Source organism: Odocoileus virginianus, chromosome 7 (genome assembly GCF_023699985.2).
Source record: "Odocoileus virginianus isolate 20LAN1187 ecotype Illinois chromosome 7, Ovbor_1.2, whole genome shotgun sequence".
Taxonomy (NCBI): domain Eukaryota; kingdom Metazoa; phylum Chordata; class Mammalia; order Artiodactyla; family Cervidae; genus Odocoileus; species Odocoileus virginianus.
This window is the reverse complement of record NC_069680.1, coordinates 1,210,990-1,233,774: the sequence shown is the minus strand read 5'-3', so window position 1 is coordinate 1,233,774 and position 22,785 is coordinate 1,210,990. Positions and strand designations below refer to the sequence as shown.

The following is a 22,785-nucleotide window of genomic DNA, read 5'->3' as shown; positions in this document are numbered from 1 at the left end:
CAACGGCAACCCACTCTAGTACTCTTGCCTGGAAAATCCCATGGACAGAGGAGCCTGGTAGGCTGCAGTCCATGGGGTCGCACAGAGTCGGACACTTAAGTCGAAGCAACTTAGCAGCAGCAGCAGCATTCCAAAATAGCACATTTTGGGCTGCCTGTTCCCTTTCCATTTCACTCACACAGCAGATTTCCTTAAAAGGCCAGTTTGGAAACAAAGACAAAATAATATTCACAATCTTGCCTTCTGACTGAGATTGAGAATAGTTGACCAGTTGGTCCATCTTTGGGGCATTAAGGAGTGATATGCAGTATTTGTTTCTAACTTGTTCTTCTTGTCAGTAGGGGACGCCCTCAACCTGGAGTGAGTCCTTCCTTCCCCCGTCCCTGTTTTCACTTTATACTGATCCGTGAACAAAGGCTCGGGAGCTCTAAGGGAAGGCCCTATATTAGTTTGAGTTCCAGGGTTTTCACCAGTGTATTAGGCTAATGATTTTTTAACTCTTAGTTGCTAAATTTCAAGTTAAATGAAAGCTTAATGTAGAAACCCAAGAAAGAAAGCAGATAATAAGCATGATTCTATTAGTCTAAATAAATTTTGCTAATTCAGTACTTTAACGTTTTAAGTTTAATGAAGGCAAGAAAGTTGTGATGAATACAGATCTAATGTCAAGGGGTAAGATAACATTCTTCTTTAGTAACCAGTTTATTTGGTTGAATATCAATACTGAGAAAAATTCTGACTTCACAGATGATTTAGTTCCATGTGACTCTTTATTTTAACAGCTCGCCTTGCAGTCCAGAGTAAACTCTGAGTAAACTTCAAGTAAACTTCAAGTAAACTCATCCAGAACTTGGACATTAAGGAGTAGGAAGTTGGTTTCACAGTTCAGTCACTAATAGTTTCCAACATACTGCTCAAATTTTTACCATGTATTAAAGTCAGGGAAAGGGGGAGGGGGATTTAAACAAATATAAGCAGTGATAATGTCTTGATGAGACTGTTTATAGGTTCCTTTATTGACTGTTGTTAATGCTTTGAGCATACAGGCAGGGTATGCCTTCACTTCACCTGCCACTTAATTGCTTATGACATGCATGTACTGTAGTGCATTTGCTTATAAACCTTTTAATGAGCAAATATATGCAGGCCAGAATTGGGTGGGAGTGGGGTAGGGGACGGAACAAAAGTCCAGTGTAGGCCTTCCTAATCAGTGATACATTTACTAGGAGTCCAAATATATGTATATACAGAGATAGCAGAGGAAACTTTATTCTGAAGTTTACATGAAATGAGTTAACCTGATTGTGGTATCTCCAGGTATTAATATTTGGTATGAAACTAATTTGAGTCTGTTTATTTTTTTGTTGCTCTTTATTTTTACTTTATTTTTAAAGTTTATTTTTAGTTGATGGATAATTGCTTTATAACATTGTGTTGGTTTCTGCCATGCATCAACTATTACTCGGCCGTAGGTATACACATGTCCCCTCCCTCTTAACCCTTCTCCCACCTTATTTTTTTTGCAGTTAAAAATAATTTTTTTTTAAAAAAGCTATTTTCAAAAGGATATTCGAATCAAGTGCTTGTGGAATTCCTAACTAAAACTTTTTTCAGCAGGACCTGAGGGTTCTGTGGAACAGTTTGAAAACTACTTTGGTAGACCATGTCATTCCACATAGGAATGTTTTCTCAACAACTTCTCTTCAGTCCTTGTTTGAAATTAGAGTTCTGGTAAATTAAGGGAAAATATGTAGGCCTCTTATTACAATGTTTTAATATTTATGAGTTTTATATACTTAATGGTAGCGAAATAATAATTAAAAAACAACAAAAATTGAGACAGAATTCAACCCCCAAATATGGGATATGTATAATTCACAATATATCCTAGTATTTAAAATATCTTTAAAACATCTGCCTGTTTTTTATGTTTCACCTTTTCTTATTATTCATACAAGCAGAAATTCATATTATTAACACATCTAAACTGAGATACCACTGATTTGAGTTTCTGAGTCTGAGCTTTAAAATGGAATGTCAGAACTCTTAACTTACTACTTTTGTACGAGTTTTACTGGGCTTCCCTGGTGGCTTAGATGGTAGAGTCCACCTGCAATGCAGGAGACCTGGGTTTGATCCCTGGTTGGGAATATTCTCTGGAGGAGGACATGGCAACCCACTCCAGTGTTCTTGCCTGGAGAATCCCCATGGACAGAGGGGTTTGGTGGGCTACAGTCTCTGGGGTCGCAAAGAGTCGGACACGACTGAGCGACTAAGCACTACCTGAAAGGAAAATGATGACGCTCTTTGGTTCGTTTAAACGCATGCAGGCACACATCAGGGTGTAATGAAGATGTAGAGTTTTCAGTAATGTTGCTTCAAAATAGATTCTTTCCTTCTCATGTCATCACTGTGGATTTTCTACCCCACACCTCTTCATTTCTCTGTTAATTTCTTCACAATTTTCATTCAGCTTTTTTCTCTCACTGTTGATTTATTAGAACCCCAAAATACATATTTGAGAGATCCTAGAGTCGTGATTCAGTTCTGTTTTAGTTGTAGAAGTTCAGAGTGAACTAATCCTGATTTACATGCTGGCTGGAAAGAGCTGAGTGCGTCTCTGTAAGAATACAAGTTTATATTAAAAAAAAAAAATCACACCAAAAAATGCTTTCTTAACTTTGGTTCTAGAATCTCTGTATGGTCTCCCCTGTAATGTTAGACTTTGGATTACTAATAGGCAGAGAAATACTCATATTATTTTAGTAATATACATATATGCATAAATAGTGATGTTTTCTTATTTTTAAGATCCTAAAGCACTGTAGAATAGAAACGAGCAGACAGAATGAGACAGGCAGATCTGAATTGAAATCTTAGTTTGGCTTCCTACTAAACTGTGTGATCATGGGAAGTCACGTAGCCTCTCTGTCTCATTTTCTTCACCTGTGAAGTAGGGTAATAACACGTGTAAAGGTCCTTGAGCTTATTAGGAGCTCAGTGAAGTATAGACAGTGTGCAAGAATAGGAAATATTGGGAACTACAGTTGATAGGAAATATGGTTCAACTTGTATTTAGTTTAATTCTAATATTTTAAAGCACATTCTTTTCCTATTGCTATTAGTATGTATTCTGCACAGTTTTAACCCATTTTGAACTTAAACATTTTCTTTTATAATCAAATTGCGTTTAAATTTTTTTATCCTTTTTATTTGTTTTTGTTAATATTATTGTTCTCTGAGTAATCACACACATTTTAATTTAATTTACAGGTGGCTGTTTGTTGCATCTGTTTTTTTGTTATCCTTCCTCTAAATCTTGTTGGTACAATACTTGGCCGAAATCTGTCAGGTCAACCCAACTTTCCTTGTCGTGTCAATGCTGTGCCTCGTCCCATACCGGAGAAAAAATGGTAAAGAGAATGCTAAATTTTCTTTGATTGCTTCTCATAATATATAAATTCTTAAGGCTATTGTGTATACATAATACAATTTTAGAATTGGCATGTATTTATAAGTTTAAACTTAAGATTTGTCTTTTTCTTTCTCCTTCAACTTACATTGTTAGGAGTAGTAATAAATGGTATCTTTATTTCACTTTTTGAATATTAGTGCCATTCACAGAGAAATCAAATGCTTTGGTCAGTACACTAGTTCATAGAGGTGGATAGGCCCTAACGCAGCAGCTGTTGTATTACTGCAGCCTATAAACCAAATCTGTTTTTATAAATAAAGTTTTGTTGGAATATAGCCATGCCTGTTTGTTCCCATATTGTCTATGACTGCTCTTCCACTATAGCATCAGAGTTAAACAGTTATGACAGACACCGACCATATCACCTGTAGAACATGAAATATTATCTGAGCCTTTACAGAAAAAGTTTGCCAACACCTGGCTTACAATTTCAGTGTCCTTTCTACATTTTTTATTCAAAACAAAATTGACACACATTTATAGACATATATTTTGAATCAATTGAGAGATGAACCAGGGCTTCCCAGGTGGCACTAATGGTAAAGAATCTGCCTGCCAATGCCAGAGATATAAGAAAGGCCAGTTCAATCCCTGGGTTAGAAAGATCCCCTGGAGTAGGAAATGGCACCCCACCCCAGTATTCTTGCCTGGAAAATTCCATGGGCAGAGGAGCCAGGTGGCCTCCAATCCATAGGGCCACAAAGAGTTGAATATGACTGAGCACATAATTTACTGACCTACATTGTTTATCGTCACTTCTGGGATAGTATAGAAATCTCTTAGATACATTTTTGTCATTTTATGCACAAAATATATTTTTGAGGATCTCCCGTAATTCAAGATTTAATCTTGACAAAAAGATGACAGGTATTTCTGTTTAATAGCTAAAGCTATTCTTCTATTGCAGTAGTTTAAACATAGTTTATAGTTCTTTTAGTCAGCTTTGAAATAGTGATTCTTGATGGATTTTTAACTTGAGATGGTTTTTATTTTTTCAACCTTGGACATAAAATGAGATATCACTAATACGTTTATACTTCTAATTTTTGTAATTCAAATTTAAATAAAATAAGAACTCACTGTGCATATGTTTTGCCCTTTAAAATTAGCATATTGAATGTTTTAGTGCTGATTTATGCTATTCTGCATTCTTTATTTTACTAATTCTTACAGACATAAATAGAACAATCTTATTGCATGTTTTTTTATTCCCCATCTCATTAAAACAGCTATATGGTAGACTCTACATATTCATAATAGGGGATATATATTGAAATGCCTCTGTTCATAGATATTTTGCTATATTATAAATATTACTTATTTTCAAGTACTTATACAGTCTTTTGAAGACCTGGAGGTATGTAGACATTTGCAGAAGTGGAAGCTGGATAAAATAGCCCCATAATTTAAAGGAGAGTGATCTGTTCTAGTCTTAGGAATTATACATGTTCTTTTTATTTTTATTTTTATATTTTTTTAGATTAGTGCTATGAGAATGTCTGTAGTCTGTGTTTTAAAGTCAGTTTTATCTTCTTCAAATCAAGATTAGCCTGTTAAGGCCCATTGATATCCTGATGTTCCTTCACGCATTACTGAGGAGGATATGATTAAAGTAAAAGCCTAGTCAGAAATCACAAAAGTTCCTCTGGGTCACTAGACTGATGAGAGGAAGGGGTAACCTGTACCCGTACTAACCATGGGTCACGTTTAGGTATAGGAAAGGCTCGCATGTCTCTTTATTTTCTCTATGTCATTATATGGGAACCAAAATCCACATCCTAGATCTGGCAGGCAAGTCATTTTTAACCTCTGTGGATCTTGACTTCTTATAAAAGGAAGAAAGGAGATGAGATTAAATGATCTTTTTTTTTTTCAGCTCTCAAACTCATTTTCTTCTCAATTTTGTAGTTTGTTCATGTCAGAAATGGTAGTTTGCTGTCTTTCATGTGCAGTGTACTATGCCAGGCACTGAGAATACCTAGATGAATAGCTTCTGCCTGCCAGGGTTTATAATCTAGTGAGTAATTATATAAGTAATTAGTATAGTATAGTGTGGTAAGTGCAGCCTTGGAGTTATGTTCAGGAGGCAGTCGAAGAACCCACCTCTGGCTGGGAGACTTGGGAAGGGCATTATAGGGAGAACACTCGAGCCAGTACTTGTAGGAAAAGAAATATGAGACAAAGGAGGGCATTCAGGGTTGGAGAATTACTGACTGCAATCAGTAAATATTTGTTGAGTAAATGAATGAGGTTTGAATTTTATTTTTGAGTCATTCTTTGACTCCTTTTATAACTCAGAACTCATAATACTTTAATTGTATAATTCAAAGGAAAAGGAATTACTGAACCAAGGAAAGCATGAGCAAAGAGACTGACAAGGCCACAATTTGGGAAACATTATTTCAGGTGGGGGAGGCAGTTTCAAAGCCTATATTTTCTTTTCCTATGGCTTTCTGTAAGTAAAGGACTAAAATTTTTAGAAGTTACTGTTAAGTATAGATCAGGAGGAGACAGAGTTTTTCTTGAGTTCTGTCAGTAGCAAGAATTTGTGTTCCTGAAATTCTTATCTTGGGCTGTAATGCCAAAAATAATTTTAACAATACAATTTTAACTATGGCTAATTTGAAATCCCATTTCAATATTGTGCCTCTTTGAATTTTTGTTTTTTCTCTTTACTGGCTTATTTCTGTCCTTTAGATTATTTTTAAGTACCAAGTATTCTGATTCCTGTTATCAGAGTTAATATAATGTGGAAATCATACTAGAAGTTCACTGTTAATTTTAATATTTTCCAGGTTCATGGAGCCTGCAGTTATTGTTTGCCTAGGAGGAATTTTACCTTTTGGCTCAATCTTTATTGAAATGTAAGTTTTGGCAATGTATTTATGTTTCAAGAGATTTCATTGTAATAAGATACAGGAAATATGGGAGTTAGGGTGGCTCCCCCTTCCCTCACCCAGAGCACTGCTTAGATGCTCCTCTTAGGTGCATTGGTGAAGCGCCTGTCATGGTGCATCATGATTGTCCCTTTATTGATGTTCCGTGCTGAACTCATCTCATTGAGGGTAGAGACTGTTTAACCCTGTTCTCGCTGCTTCTCTGATATGTGTAGGGCTTCTGTAAATATCTGTGGAAAGAATGGGTAATAGATAAGGTAACTAGCAAGCAGAAGGGAACAAGAAAAAGAAAAGAGGTTAAAAAAACCCTTTTTGTTTTAATGATGGCTTGTGTAATGGAATTAGAGGAAAGGATCTTTTTTTGGTATAAAATCATAGTGCCCTTTCTCTTGCAGTCCTGTGAAAATGGCACAGAGCTTTCTTAGACTTTCTTTTCCTAATTATTTTCATTTTCCTAATTTTATACATTATTACCATATCAAACCTTTTTAAAAAATTTAATCAGGTGTTTTATAAACTGTGTTGCTTGTATAGTAATATGTAGAAAAAAATAAATGAAAGAATTTATTTTAAAAATATGAATTTTTAGTTGTTTTCATTTTTCTTTTCCACAGTACACTCCTAAAGCTTCTCATTTATTCAGTTTACTTAGAGATGAAAGGGGAGGAAGGGAAACTGTTGAAAGTTGCTTGGAAGAAAAATATTGAGATTTAAGTGATAACTAAGGTGCAAATGAGATTTAGCAAGAACAGGGTAAGTTTTATGAATAAAGATTGGAAAACTGTGTCTTTGTTGGCTGTATTTAGGTATTTCATCTTCACCTCTTTCTGGGCGTACAAGATCTACTATGTCTATGGCTTCATGATGCTGGTGCTCGTCATCCTGTGCATTGTGACTGTCTGTGTGACCATCGTGTGCACGTACTTTCTACTCAATGCAGAGGATTACAGATGGTGAGTACTTACTTCTGGGAGGAACTTCTGGGGACCATATAATTTAAAATAAGATTGCATTTGAAATGTATCAAGTGAAGTAAAAATCTATATACAAGTTTTCTTAAGATAGTGTAGGAGTTTTTTCAATTATAAAAATATTGATGATTTTAGAGAAAAGAATAGTATCAGTCAAAAAAATTGGGAGTATTAATGAGGGTCACTATTTTAAACATGAGACATTTGAAAAAGGAAATGGTTTATTTAAGGTCATTTGTAATTAGAAATCTGACAAAATTTAGGATCTCTCCTTCCAGTTCTTTGGCTTTCTCCTTGTTGTTATATTTAAATGCCATTATACATGCATTTGTCTTTAAATATATAGAATCATAAAGGATGTTTTATAAAATGCTTTGCTTTAAAATCTTTCAGTGTGATCCATTCAAAAGAGTTACTTTTTTTCTTTAGGCAATGGACAAGTTTTCTCTCTGCTGCATCCACTGCAATTTATGTTTACATGTATTCCTTTTACTACTATTTTTTCAAAACAAAGTAAGTGAAGACATTTTCTCATTTTGTATTTTAGAAACTAAGTATCATTTAAATGCTAGAATTTAGGCCTTTTGTTGAAAGTAAAAATGGATATGCTGTATATAATTTTTTGGTTTTATTTCAGGATGTATGGCTTATTTCAGACATCATTTTACTTTGGATATATGGCGGTATTTAGCACAGCCTTGGGGATAATGTGTGGTAAGTTCTGAAATTCTTGGAATATCATGAGTAAATCTCTGAGTGTTTCTGAATCAGAGAAATACAGTTTTTGGAAACTGAGAAATAACCTTCTATTGTTTGATCAGGAACACCAAAAGAAACTCAGACATCTGATTTCAGTCCTTTTAACAATTCCTCAAAATCTGATTTATTACCTCACTGATTTCTTTAATTTGCTGTTTTTAATAATTGTGTATAGCACTATTTCCCATATCACAATTAGTTTTTCATTCATGTTGAGAATTGCCTTTTTTTTCTTTAAGCTTAGATTGTTTGGAAAAGATTGTTGTGTAAACAAGTTAAGGTTTTGGCCAAATGATTTTTGTTTGGAAGTTTCTGTTCCCCTGTTCATTGAGGTAAAAGTGTCCAGGAGGCAGCACAATTGACTGGTTATGAGTACACACTTGGGTGTTTGCAGACTGGGCTTAAGTTCTGGCTGTGCATTCTATGGTTCTATACCTTGATCCAATTCCCCAAGCTCTCCAAGCATCTATAAAAGGAGGATATCACTGTTTCATGGATCTATTACAGTCTTCCATTAAATGGAAGAGGTAATAGTTATCACCATAAATAGAGTGTATAGTGTGTGTGAAATAGCTAGAAAATGAAGAAAGAACTTTTTAGAAGCACCATGAAAAATGGAAAAGACATGGACTGGAAAGCCTAAGAGACCTGGATTAAATCTCCATGCTGCCACTTAACCTTCTTTGTGGCCATGGGAGGGCATATTAACCTAAGTCTCATTTTCTAATCTATAAAATGGACATATGTTTCGGAGTAGTTATCTGTAATAGTGTCATGTATATAAAGCACCAGGTATAATGCAGGTCTGTTATTAGGTGGTGAGACGTATGAGATGTGGTGGGGAGTTTTGGGGAGGAGCAGAACTTCGGAGGGCCAGTCTTGATTGTGAATCATAGTGCCCCTACTTAATAGCTAAGTTTTTTGAATGCTTTTCCTGTTGAAATTTCATCTTGCTGCCTGACAGTCCTGGCACATGTACAGTTCCCTGCTGTTCTGGCAATGTCCCAACATTTATTCTTTAATGGGTTTATATGCCTTCAGTGCTAATCTGTTTTTGTCAGGGAGGGGAACGAGTTCACACTGGAAATGATTAAAATGTCATCATAATACAGAAATTATACATACTCATCTGATTATATTGCTAATATGCTTTTTCAATCAGTAATTGAAAGAAAAAAATATATTTTTTAATGTAGAAAAAAATAATTTTGTTAAGGGGGAAATTTAATTAGATTGCTGCAGACTTTATGTTTTGAGCATAGCATTTTAGTTTTTAAAAAATTAAGTTTGGTATTATTCCCAAGACATTTATTTTTCTAGAGAGCATATTCAGTCTCTTCCTTTTATAAAGTAATATTTTATAAGGTTATTCTTGAGATACTCATAAGATTAAGAAAAACGATTCTCTCGATTGACACTATTTTGCTTTTAAGCATACCTCTGCTCAAAAGGGAACAATGTTTTATAAGTCTCGAAAATTGAATTTGCTTATTGGACTAGTACTGTATTGTGCCAGTTAAATTTTGATTCTACCAAAAATTTTACAGATACTTTAAATTAAAAAGAATTTAGGTTTTTAAAATTGGTTATTTCCACTTTCTTGTAAGAACTTATATATAGCTATTTTAAAATGAATTATCACTAATTTTCAAGGATAATATAATTTCATGTTAAAAAATGTGTCTATTTATTACAAAAATAGGTTTCCTTTATTGTCTGGGTGGGTTTTTAAAATATTCTCGATATTTAATTATGGGGAATTTTCAAATATATACAAAAAGAGAAACAGTAGTATATATGTAGTGAGTCCCCATGTACCTAACACACCTAACATCAGTAATTGTCAACTTGTATCCAGTCTTGTCTTCGTTCTTTTCCCACTTTACCTCCTTTTTTTCTGATGTGAATCTCGAACTTCATGTCATTTTAGCCATAAATATTTGTGTGTGTGGGTATATAGATTCATCAAATGTGCAGTGTTTATATAATTATTATATAGCTATAATATATAAGAATGCAGTTATATAATAATATTTTAATATATATATATATAATTTCCTAATGTGCTCAAATATTCACTTAGTATTCACTTTTATCACACACATCCTCATTTCTTTTTTAATACAGTTTACATCAAGATCCAATTAAAGTCCATGCATTGATTGGTAAAACTGTCTTTTAAGCAGCTTTAAATCTATTGATGTTTACTCTCTTTTCCCTTGCAATTACTTAAGAAACTTAGGTTTTGGTTGGTTGGTTTGTTTGAAATCCTATTGAGTTTTTCACTCTGGGTTAGGCTGATTGTATCCCTAAGGTATTATTTAATGTTTCTCTGTGTGCTTCCCCCTGTATTTCCTGTAAAGTGGTAGTTAGATCGGTAGACCTGATCATACTCAAGAATACCTGTCCAAGAACACTTAACAGGTGGTTTGTAAACTTTCATAAGGAGGCACTTAAATGTCTGGTTGCCTCTGTGAGGTTAGCAGCCGTGGATGATTATTGCCTAGTTCTTCCTCTAAGTCATTAGTGGTTACAATATTCTCATTCCGTTGTTCCTTTTATGTTTATTAGCTGGGACACTTCTCTAAGGAGAAACTTCCTTTCATCAGCCATTTGATTCCATTGAGGTACAGTTTACATATGTATAGGAAAGGCAGGAAGACTTATTTTTTCCTTGCATACACCAGTTGGGTGAATAAAAGTTAGTTCAGAGGTAGCCAGTTAGGTGTGTGTGTGTGTATCATTAACTCACAGAAGACTGACTTTTAGACTTTGATGGTAAATTCCTAAATCCAGTGGAGAATCTTCTCTATCATACGAATGACCACCTGTCTTGTTCTAAAGATCTCTTAGTATTTACAGTAGAGAACTATACAGTTAATTCATTCATTCAACAAATATTTATTGAGTATCTTACCATGTGCCAAGTACTTTTTAAGGGCTAAGAGTCAGAAACTTAATTTAACAAAACAGAAACACTCCTGCTTTCTGGTGTTTTGAGCCCTGTTTGAGGCTAATTATTCAAAAACAGCATTTCAAAATTCCTGATCTACTTATCTGTCTCTCATCCATGTCCTCAAATGCCTATCTTTCTACCAATCATACAGCTTCTACAATTTAAGCATAAAAAAGAAGTCATCGGAAATGTGTCCTCTCTAGAGCTAAAGATGCTATTGGGCCATGGGTCTCAGTCATTCCCTGAGAGAACCCCCAGTCACTTCTTACTAAATTATCCATAAGTGTATCATATTGTTTGGAGAACATGTTAGTATTGTTTTAATAACCTAGAATAATCTATGCTTAAATTTTTAAAAGACTTTTTTCATTTAATGAATTTTTGTCATTCTGAAATTATTCTGTCTTTTTAAGAGATTATTTTAATTCATATAGTTCATAATTCATGAAATAATTGATATTTAACTATAAAAATGTTACATCAGGCCAGACTTGGTATATGACAGCAACAGGTAATTTGCAAAACAAGTGACACTATTTTAGTAAGTTTAGGGAGAATGCTAACATTAGATATTATCTTAAAAAAAGAATAACTTTCCAGAGCAGAGAGCATTTAGTGTTTGTTTGTAAATGATGGGTATATGCTCTGTATGTATTTGTTTCAAAACATCTTATTTTATCTTTACAGGAGCAATTGGTTACATGGGAACAAGTGCCTTTGTCCGAAAAATCTATACTAATGTGAAAATTGACTAAAGACCCAAGAAAGCCTGGAACTTCGGATCAATTTCTCTTTCACAGGGGTGGAACTTGCACAGCAAAAAAAAAAAAAAAAGCGCAAGAAGAGATTTGGGCTTTAACACTGGGTACTTTGTGGGTCTCTTTCATGGATGGCTTAAAGTAACATCTATTTCCATTGATCCTAGGTTCTTACTGACTGCTTTCTCCAACTGTTCACAGCAAATGCTTGGATTTTATGCAGTAGGCATTACTACAGTACATGGCTAAACTTCCCAAAAACTAGCTCATTAAAGATGAAATAGACCAGCTCTCTTCAGTGAAGAGGACAAATAGTTTATTTAAAGCATTTGTTCCAATAAAATAAATAGAGGGAAACTTGGATGCTAAAATTACATGAATAGAAATCTTCCTGGCACTAGTGTTTCTACAATACTGAAAAATGATGTTCCAGAAAGATTACTTTTTTCTCTTATTTTTACTGCCATCATCAACCTGTTGTGGGACATTTTTATATATTGAACCTGGGTTCTTTTTTGACCTGCTTTTTTTCTGCCCCCAATTCAACTGCATCCTTTTTTTTTTTTTAAGAGAAAATTTTAAAATATTAAATCCTGCATGTAATATATCTGCTGTCATCTTAGTTGGACCAACTTCCCATTTATTTATCTTAAAACTATCCAGTTACATCTTAATTCCATCCAAAGAAGATACAGTTTGAAGATAGAGGTGTACTCTCTACAATGCAATTTACTGTACAGTTAGAAAGCAAATTGTTAAATGGAGAAGATATTTGTTTTTATTAAACATTTTGAGATTTAGATAAACTACATTTTAACTGAATGTCTAAAGTGATTATCTGCCCCCTCCCCCCAAGTTAGTCTTACATCTTTTTTGGGTTTGAATGAAGGTTTTACATAAGAAATTATTAAAAACAAGGGGGGTGGGTAATAAATGTATATAACATTAAATAATGTAATGTAGGTGTAGATTCCCAAATGCATTTGGATGTACAGATTGACTACGGAGTACTTTTTTCTGATGATGATTGGTGTAGAAATGTGTGAATTTGGGTGGCTTTTTACATCTTGCCTACCAGTGCATGAAACATTGGGGTTTCTTCAAAATGTGTGTGTCATACTTCTTTTGGGAGGGGGATTGTTTTCTTTTGTTTTTCTTCCTGAGACTCCCTACAGGAGCCAAATTTGTAATTTAGAAACATTTAATTTTGTTAATCCTGTCTGGGGCACTTAAGTAACATCTGAAGCATTACTGCTTTAGAATGTTAAAATAAAATTTCCTGACCAAATTGTTTTGTGAAAATACATGTGTTTGCAATTTGAAGATATCTCTTCAAAAGACAGTATTACTGAATGCAGAGGGGTTTTTTTTTTATCATGCTTTTCTGATACAAGGGACCCATACTTTAAAATCCCCAATATTGCTTTCATCTAGATTATCCAGTGCAGTCACAAAATGAATGAGAAGCCCTTTGAATGAAATTGTGACACAGAATCTGTTCAGGTCAGTGTACTGTGTAAAGTGGGGATGGGTAAAAGTGGTTAGTGTACTAGAGGATGAGCAAATAAAGCTTACTGTTTCCTAAGAGAAGTAATTTTAATTTTGAATACATCTTTCTGGAACAGTCCATAATGTGAAGTTTTCCTAGAACCATTGAGTTTCTAGTTTAATAGTTTGCTATGCAAATGACCACCTAAAAACTATACTGTATATTGGTATTTTTAGAAAGACTCAAAACATTTTAACCTTAATGTATTTAAACCTTAACATGAAGTTCATGCCACTCAGAGTTACATAAGGTGTTTTTATTACAAAATATGTTTCTGTTAATTAATAGACTCTGCATCCTTTAATATAGCATTAAAGACTATAAAGGGTGGCAAGTTTGATTTCTTAACCACTTAAAATACGACTGACATGAACAAACAGAAATTTGATCAAAAGCTATTGGTAAATCCTCTTCTTCAAGCCAAAATATTAAGTATAACCTGCTAGTTCCTTCATTTTCTGTTTTTTCTCACACCTGCCTTTGAGATCTAATAAGAAAACTAAAAGTTAGTACTTAATGGCTTATATTATATAACTTTTAAACTACATGTAAAATTCTTATAAGAACATAGAGTCTATCTGATATATTGTAAATTGGGTGGCAAGCTTCTATCTTTATAAAATGAAATTTGTTTCTCATGAATCTTTCAGGTAAAATACAGGGTTTTTAAAGAATGAGTGGTTTAGCTGCATTCAGGTACACCAGTTCTTTTACTAAAGTAATCTGTATTTGAAAATCTTTGGAATCTTCACTGAAAAATAATTTTGTAATATCTAAATACGTGAAGAACTATTAAAATGAGTATAAGTCACCTTGAAAAGTCCTTTAGAAAATAGGTATTGGTTTATGGCTTTGTAGAGGGGCTGGGTTTTGTGTGTGTGTGTGTGTGTGTATGTGTGTGTATGTCTTGAAGAAGATGTAATCCACAAATAGTTTAGTTCCATAGCTTTCAGTTGTAGAATAGCAAAATATATTATTTAAGTTAATCAAAGGGTAGGATTTTTCCACTTCATAAATGCTATTTGTCTTTCATTTATTAACATTTGCTCAACTTAGCAGCTGAAGTTTTGAATACTCTCACAAACTGGGGACTTGTATCTGAAAGCACGCTTCACCTGAGACTTAGCTACACTGGTGACATTGATGCGTATACCCTAGCACAAGAGTGGGCTTCCCGATGGCTCTGACGATAGAGTCTGCCTACCGTGCGGGAGGCCTGGGTTTGGTCCCTGGGTGGGGAAGGTCCCCTGGAGGAGGGCATGGCAGCCCACTCCAGTATTTTTGCCTGGAGAGTCCCATGGACCGAGGAGCCTGGCAGTGCAAGAGTAGGATAAGGTGGAAATGTAGTGACTGGAAAGTTGGGAAAGCATCCACCATGTTGAGCTTCTGGATTGTATGGAGTTTGCCCAGAAATTAAGCCCCATGCCCTTGGAATTAATTACATTGTGGAGATTTCTGAACATAGTGAATGGTATGCTTGAGTGTTTTCCATTGAAGAGTGGATGGATCCCTTTTATAAAGGTGGTTGCTGCAAACTCCAGTTCTTCCAAAAACCACTTTATTCAGGGTTTATCCACAAATTGTATTCATTTTGATAAAGCTTTTGTTTCCTAAATGTTTACTGATCACCATATGCCAAATGTTTTACAAATAAATATTAGTTGAAGATTTCCTGATTTTTTTTTTTTTTTTACAAATGTAAAAAAAAGGAATAATGTATTAGTGCAGTTTGTTCAGGAAAAGCTTCATATGGAAGGGCTTCTGTATAGGAATTTTGAGAAAGAAAAGCCTATTTGTAATCTATACACTGCAGTTTCATCTGGGTTTTAGGCTTAGGTTTTAGTGTGTCTTAGTGCTTCATTCTATTGATTTATTGGCACACGTAATTAATAGGAGTAGTGACATGAAAATACAAGTATTCATGAATGTTTTATATCTTCACAAAAATTACATAGTTATGAAGCTATATTTTAACAATATGTTAAGGAGACCAGAGAAGTGAAAATTTATCAAGACTGGAAGTGTGTATAGAAATAGACTAGATTTAGAGGTAAGGTAGATCAGAAAGTTGACATATTGGTGCAGAAAGTTTGTAAGATTTAAATTCAGTTTGAGGAATAACTTGTTCTGTGAGCATTTTCTAAAAGCCATGTGATTTGACCTCTTTAGAGCTGTAGGCAGACTTGTGCAGACAAAGGAAAAATTAAGTTCTTGTTTCACTGTTACTAGGATATGGAAATAAACTGTTGTGAAAAGTGTTCATCTTGAAGTATTGGTGAACGGGGCTAATAATTGATAAAGCAGCATTTTGTGTGCTTGCCCCAGTTCATCAGTTTAGGTCATTTGAAGGTTGTAAACATTAAAAGTAAAAGCTTAAAGGAAAGGAGGAAATAACATGGCATACTATTTGAAGAACAACAGAGTATCTTGGGAAAAGCAGTCCCACTTGGGGTTTCCAGCTGTGTCAGACTTGAACCTATAAATCCCCGGAGTATGGACAATTGGTGACAGAGTTGGAAGGAAACAGTTACTACTCAGTGATGACTTCCATTTTTGTACTCACCTGTGATTTGTGTAGGCCATGTTCCAACTGGCTTTTTAGTAATAGAAATCCAGTGCAGTATATAATGTATCACGTTTGAAGTTCTAATCTAGTCTGTTAATCTAACTGAAGTTGAATTTTTAAAAAGTAATAAAAAGTCAAATGTTCTTCCCTCGGATGCTTTCTTTCTTTCCTTTTTGAAACAGATGATCCAAGCATAAAGGATAACCCATTATTATTGGCATGCATATGAAGAGATTACTAATAGCTTTCCACAATTAAATAAGGCAGGGGTCAGCAAGCTTTCTGTAAAAAGCCCAATAGGAAATATTTGAGGCTTTGAGAGCCGTACAGTCTGTGTCACAACTGCTCTGCCATTGTAGCGCAACAGCCATGGGAGACAGTACATCAGCTAATGAGCATGGCCCTGTTCCAATAAAACAGCAGAAACAGCCCGCAGGTCATAGTGTGCTGACCCCTGAAACAAAGGATTTAAAATTTGAGATTTGGGTATTTTCCCCAACTTCATACTTTGAGGGAAAAAATGTACAGAAAGTGGGAAGAATGGTATAATGAATCAGATTTGTCTTTTTAAGAAATGATTTTTTTCTCTCATTACCATTCTTTTGACTTTCTTTGTATACAAACTCTGACTCCAGCATTCAAACCCTTCTGTCCCTGTCATTGTTCTGATTGAGAATACTTTGTATTTGTCTAGTACTACTGTTGCACAACAGTTTCACTTGCTTCCTCTCACAGCTATCCTGTGAAGCTGATAGCATAGGCAGCTACATTGTAAGAAACTAGAGCAGCTAAAGAGTTCCTTTTTAGCCCAGAAGTAATCAAAATTGGGTCCTATTGTTTTGACGGCTGTAACTGTGAAATGGGGATGTCACTTATCCAGCTTATGGAAAGAGATATTCATAGAGATCACGTTGGAAATGAGTGTTCTATAGCAATGGATGGGATTGTTTTTATTGTACTACTAATATATCAAAAGTAGTGGCGAACTTCTCCAAGTTTATTTGTACTTTTTTTCATCTTCAGTTTTAACTAGTTATTTAAATTCTTTTTAGCCTCCTTGGTTCTTTTCTCCCCCTGATTTTATTACCAGCCCCAGTTGACACCTTACTTGGAAATTCTTGTTAGCTGAATAGTTTAAATTGGTGCAAATTTGAGTACTTTAGATCTCTGTAGTGGGCACTTTTGTCTGGTTGGAAAACTAGGAGTTTAATAGAGGAAACTTTCATACAACCAACTTCTGAATTTCACAGTGAGAGCTTTTATTAAATAGCTAATCAACAGTTTTAACATTAGAACAGGAGGGAATAAATTTGTGTTGGGACACATGGAGTCAATGGTAATGCAGTCTACAAATGTTTTTAAAGTTATCTTCAAGGTTTTGCATACTTAAGGTGGTAGGAGTTTCAAATTTTTTAAACGGAGGACATAGTTGTAGGATGGATTTTGACATAAGTCATTTAAATTGGCCCATGTCACAGTTCTTATGGCTCTGTGTAAGCCACTAAGATTGTGGGACCTAACCTTGGAGGTCACTGAAGGGAAGAGAGGGTCCAAAGAGGGTCCAGAGAGTAAGACTGGTCTGATACAGGTTAGAGACCCAGAAGGGACAGACAAATAGGTTAAGTGTCATAGGTGTGGTAGCTGCTGTAATGTTGGCAATGAAGATGCAGCCTGTGTGGTGACAAAGTTGTGCCCGGCAAAGACATGGAGCAGCAAGGCCCTATTAGGATGAATGCAAGATGTTTAATGCAATGTGAGTAGCCATAATGGAGATGGCAAGAGCTCAAGGCTGGGATACACATGTAAGGACAGTCTGATGGTGGATGGAGGGCCTGATGTGCCACCCTTAAACGGGCTTGAGTAGGGGTCTCAGCCACAGAAGGTTTTAAACGGCTGCTGAAAATCGTAACAGTATGAAATATTTAAAAAACTCAAAGTACTGTCTCAGTGGTCAGTTCGTGTAAACTAAGAAGTAAACCAGCAAATGATAGTGCCCTCTTTACCCTGAAGGGGCTGCTCCCTGCCTTGGAGAAGGTGGTGTGGTACCCTGGAAAAGCATGAAGAGGAAGAAGGGACCTCTACTCTGCGGAGTAGTTATGGAGGATAAAACTTGGTAGAGGTGGAGGCGTTTGAGAGCGGCTGTAAGAGAGCTGTGGAACTCGGCATAGGGCATAGCAGCAAAGAGTTGAGTGGATGACAGACATCTGACTGAGAAGGGACAATTGTATGGACTTGTGATCATGAGCTGTGGAGGAGGAAACCCACAAATAACTAATGGAACTGAGTTGAGTGGCTTTAGATCCCAGAGCCTTTTATTCCAAATCTATCTATAGTTTTTTTCATTGAAATTAAAAACTACATTTATAAAATTACTTGAGCCAGATTAGAGTTTATAAAAGTGGTGAGTGAAATCAGAAAACATGAAGCTGAGAAAAAATGTTAACCATCACTTTCGATTGTTTCTAACTTTTTTGTATTATGGCTCAAGTAGTTTGTTCATACTTGTTTGATAGCCTCTAAGATAGCATTCAAACAGGGCATCTGACATAAAGCTGCAGTTTGCTCATCCCAGAGCATGACTGTCTTCAAAATGTTTGGGCAAAGAATGTTGGTGAGAAGCCTGGCAGCTACTCACGAGGTGGGGATTAGAGGCAATAAAAGCTCACAACCTCGGTTCTTGCACAAGAGGTCGCCTGTAATGTCTATTTTCCGGAGGAATTCCCTGCTAATGAGGCCAGTTGGCTGTTCGCCTAGTGCCATCTGGAGACCTGGAAGTGTCACAGAAGTTTGTTAGGCTTTTGAGATGTTGACTTTGTGGACTTGTCTACTGACAGGTGGTGACCTTCACTGGGTTAAATGCAGAGACCTATGGCGTTGGGTTTGACTCCTTCCAGTGTTCAGGCAGAAATGACGTTCAGCTCCTTCCCATACCTATTTAATGGCCACTTGGTCTTCCCTGCCATTTGGTGGCATCCATTCCCCTCCCTCTCCCCACCTGCCCCAGATTACTCCCTCCCCTTTGTCAGTTCTTCTTGCCCAATCTGGCTCCATCCTCTATGTGCCCATTGGATGAAAGCTCAGCATGAAGCAGGGTCAACTTACATTTCTAAGGGCCAAGACAAAACACCCAGTAGTTAAACCTTTACTGGGTTGTAGGACTTGTCACCCTACTTATTAGATGATCATAATTCAAGATGATCAAGAAATTCAGAATCCTGTGTAAAGCCCAGCTCTGGGCTCCCTGTCTGCTGTTTTGTCATTGGTGGCTGTGAAACCATGTGGAAATCACAAAGGAAATCTTGGCCCCTTTTTCTGCTTGCAGTTTAAATGGAAAAAAGATTCTACTGGGTGTGATGCTGACTACACATTGATGTATTTTACTTCTTAATGGGGGCAATTTTGCTTTTGTAGAAAGGTCTTTGAAAAGCCTCTTGGTAATAGCGTTTTTATGTCTATAAATCAAATTGGCTCAGTCTTAACAATTTTTACATTTAAGGTACAGCATAGGAGGGGGTTTCAAATATCTCTTGATTATTCTCTTACATTATTTGGGCATATGTTTTTAATTAGCAAAAAATTAACCAGACTTCAGAAACTGGTTGTTTTTATTCCATCAAGTTAATGGTGAGTGGCTTATTTAATAAAACATGCCTGTAATTTAACACAAATAGTAGGTACAGCTGTTCATTTGTCAATCTTTTTCCCTGTATGAATCGTCTTGCACTGTTTTCCTAAAGGATAGGGTCACGTAGAGGGGAAATCCGTCATTTTAAATCATTATATTCTAAGCCACTCAATATCACCATACGTAGGTTAGGTGGTTACTGCAGCAAGCGCCGGTCACGGTTGGACGAGGGAATGTGGAGAAAGCTGAGAGGATCGTAATCGTCGTTTTTGTGTGTGTGTTTTTTTTTTTCCTGCGCCAAAAATGACCCAAAGAGAAGATTCGCTTCATCCCTACAGGGAAATGATTCTCCGAAAAGCACATAGCGAGCTGGTAATGGGAATCGCTCGCATTGGGTTTCTGGTCCGGCGCTCAGAGCTCTAGCCACTACCTCCTGTCTTCACCCACGTGTGCACCCGGGAGTTGTAAAGTGAATTTTGAGAATAAAGCAAGGCGGGAAGTCCAGCCTTGATCTTCAGGAGCAGCGTTGAAGGGAGGGTGGGCCAGAGCCGCTGTAACACCCAGAGAAGGGCGCCCTAGGCTCGGTGGGAGCTCGGCGGGCTCCGGGTCCTTGCCTTCAGCATCTGCACCTCACTCCCCTTCCTCCGAAGTTGCGGAGGTGCCGGGAAGAGGAGGGGCCTCGCCTCGGGCGCCCGAGTGATTGGCTGCCCGGGGCCCCTGGCGAGGGTTGTGCGGTCCAGCCCGGGTGGAGAGGGGCGGAGCGGCCACTGCTCCAACCACTGCCACAGTCGCAGCCGCCGCAGCCTCGGCCGCCGAGCAAGTAGCTTCGAGCAGCGGCTTCCTAGGCGCGCGGACGCGGACCGGGACGCCGCGCTCTGGGGGTTCCGCGGCCGAGCCATGCCCCGCAGCCGCGCGTAATCGCCGTGCCGGTTGCCACCGACCCGACTCTGTACGCGGTCCCTCGCCCGAGTCCTGCTTTCGGTGCACTCAACTCCCTCGGTCTTGGCCGGCCGCTCGCAACCATGCCCCGTGTGACTGCGCTCGGGGCCCTTGTGCCATTGCTGCTGCCTCTCCTGCTACTGCTGCTGCCGCTGCCCCGCGATGCCGGGGGGCTCGGGGAGCGCTCGGACGCCACCTGGGACTCCTCGGCGCTGGAAGGCGAGGAGAGCGCGGAGCAGCTGCTGGAGCATTACCATGATCCGTGCAAAGCCGGTAGGTGCCGCAGCCGGGGAAGTCCGGCAGAAGTTTGCCTTTGAAATGCAAACGAGGTAGTGGGCAAGCCAGCGCGGCAGTCTGTGGGGGCGGGTCACCCTTCCCCTCCGCTGAGATCCCCCGGACACCCCGGGAAAACAGTGCCCCAGAGGGACTGCTTAAATACCTCTCCGACTGGGACGTCCTGGCCCCTGGTGTGCGGCGCGCACCGGGTGGCGGCCGCGGAAATGTTCCCAAAGTGTCCGAGGCCGAGAGGGTGCCCAGGGGCTGGGGCGGGCCCCCGGGTCGCCTGACAGCCAGGTGGTCACCACGGGCCACCGCCGGACGCGCTGAGCTGGAGCAGAGGGGCGGGAACCGGGCTGGGCGCGGCGTTCCCAGGCTCAGACAGAGTCTGAGCTCCGATTTCATGGCATTTTTAAGTTTCACGCAAAGTTTCCCAAGATCTTGTGGTTACTCTTGGGAAGAGAGTTTAAAAAGCGAAAAGCTTCACAGCAGGCAAAAGGAAAGCGGTAGCCGATGGAGAATGAGCAGGACTCGAGTTGCTGCAGACTTCCGCGTAGCCCGCTCTGTGGTCGCGGCTGGGGGTCGTCCTGGGCGGGCAGAGATGGAAGCCGTCAGGTGCTCTAATCCGGACAGGAAGCCGCGCCCCAGGACGCGCGGGTCTTTCTGGCGCTAATCGCGGCCCGGGCGCTGCATCTCCAGTTTCCCGCTGGAGCTGGGTCCCAAGCGTAGCGGCTTCAGCCGCTGCAAAGCCCGAGCGCATGTTCCGAAGAAAGCCGTGGGTCTGGGGCAGTTCCCAGCTGGAACCGAGGGGTGCTCACACTCCCCAGAGAGGGTTGGTCTGAAGCCCGCCGAGCAGCTCCTGGCCCGGGGCCGCGGGTAGAGGTGTTTATCTCTGGGCAGGGTAAGGCTGGTTCTGTGGGCGGCCCGAAGAGACGAGAGGACCAAAGGAAGCTCGCATCCTCCAGGCGCAGAAGGGCAAGGTGCTTTACTTCTGTTGAATGAGGGCGTGCCCTGGGCCAGTGTGGGCCCAGTCCCCTCTCTCCCTGGAGAGGCTCAGTCTCCCTCTAGTAGGCTGCGTTTTCTCTTCTGCACTGGGGACAGTAATTGTCGGAGGGCTCAGATAATTTATGGGGAAATTATCTGCACATGGAATAATGATGAAGACGCTGCTTGTGTTGTTACTGCAGCCAGTGTAGTCTAGGCTCCGGGTTGGACAGGTCAGAAGTCGGTGAAATCTGGGGCAGACCAGGGTACTCGGAGGCCAGAGAACCTAGGAGAGTGTAAGACTTGAGAATCTTGTGGAGGGTGCCGATCATACCAGGCTTGAGGGCCTGGTTTTACCCTGAAGGAAGATTTCTCCAGAATAACAGTCCATTGCTGTACCTTGTGGGATTTCTGAGTTAGGAAGGAGGACAAAGAGTTGATCCCTGGGTAATTTGAGAGGATATCCACAGGTAGCATGTCCTGACTGAGGTGTCTCCGTTTCTCACTGGACCTAGGTCCCAACCAGGCTTGAAAAGTCTCTGGAGCAGTGAATGGTGGCCTTGCCTGAGAAGAATGGCACTGAGGATGCAAAACTGGGAGGGGGGCTAAATGGAGTGGATCAGCCACCAGCCATCACCTGCACCTGTCAGATCCTGGATTTTACTGGATGTGAACCAGGGGCCTGTGGGAGGCGGTGTGGGCCTGGACTGGGGTAGCAGTCAGTGTGCTGGGGAAGGTATCGAGCACCTCTAGGACGCTGAGTGCTGATCTTGGCCCTGTGAATCTAGGTGAAAGAGATATAGGTCTTGTCTGGGAGCTCTCCAGCTGCTGGACTTGGCTTTGTGGAATAACACTAAGGCAGCTTGGGGCCTCATTTTTCCCCAGTAATTTTAGAGAAATTGCTAGATAACCAGGGCATGCATGTTCTGCGAGTCCTCCCAGATGGGATGGGATGGGCGGGCAGGGCTAGGAAAGTAGGTGTAGGGTTTCAGCCAGCTTCCAGCATCCTCCACAGCCTTGTCTGTCCTCC

At 38.8% G+C, this 22,785-nt stretch overlaps 2 protein-coding genes across 2 annotated transcripts in view; both read left to right on the top strand.

Annotated features, from left to right (window-relative positions):
- Positions 1-13,104, top strand: part of TM9SF3 (transmembrane 9 superfamily member 3) — a 57,367-nt gene extending 44,263 nt beyond the window's left edge. The window contains exons 10-15 of the mRNA XM_020883135.2: positions 3,274-3,413; positions 6,271-6,339; positions 7,179-7,325; positions 7,773-7,856; positions 7,981-8,057; positions 11,746-13,104. Of these exons, the coding sequence (XP_020738794.1) occupies positions 3,274-3,413; positions 6,271-6,339; positions 7,179-7,325; positions 7,773-7,856; positions 7,981-8,057; positions 11,746-11,813 (585 nt within the window). The 3' untranslated portion in view covers positions 11,814-13,104. The remainder of the gene's footprint in view (positions 1-3,273; positions 3,414-6,270; positions 6,340-7,178; positions 7,326-7,772; positions 7,857-7,980; positions 8,058-11,745) is intronic.
- Positions 13,105-20,422: 7,318 nt separating this feature from the next.
- TLL2 (tolloid like 2) overlaps positions 20,423-22,785 on the top strand; it is a 139,854-nt gene continuing 137,491 nt past the window's right edge. The window contains exon 1 of the mRNA XM_070469954.1: positions 20,423-20,768. Within this exon, the coding sequence (XP_070326055.1) occupies positions 20,579-20,768 (190 nt within the window). The 5' untranslated portion in view covers positions 20,423-20,578. The remainder of the gene's footprint in view (positions 20,769-22,785) is intronic.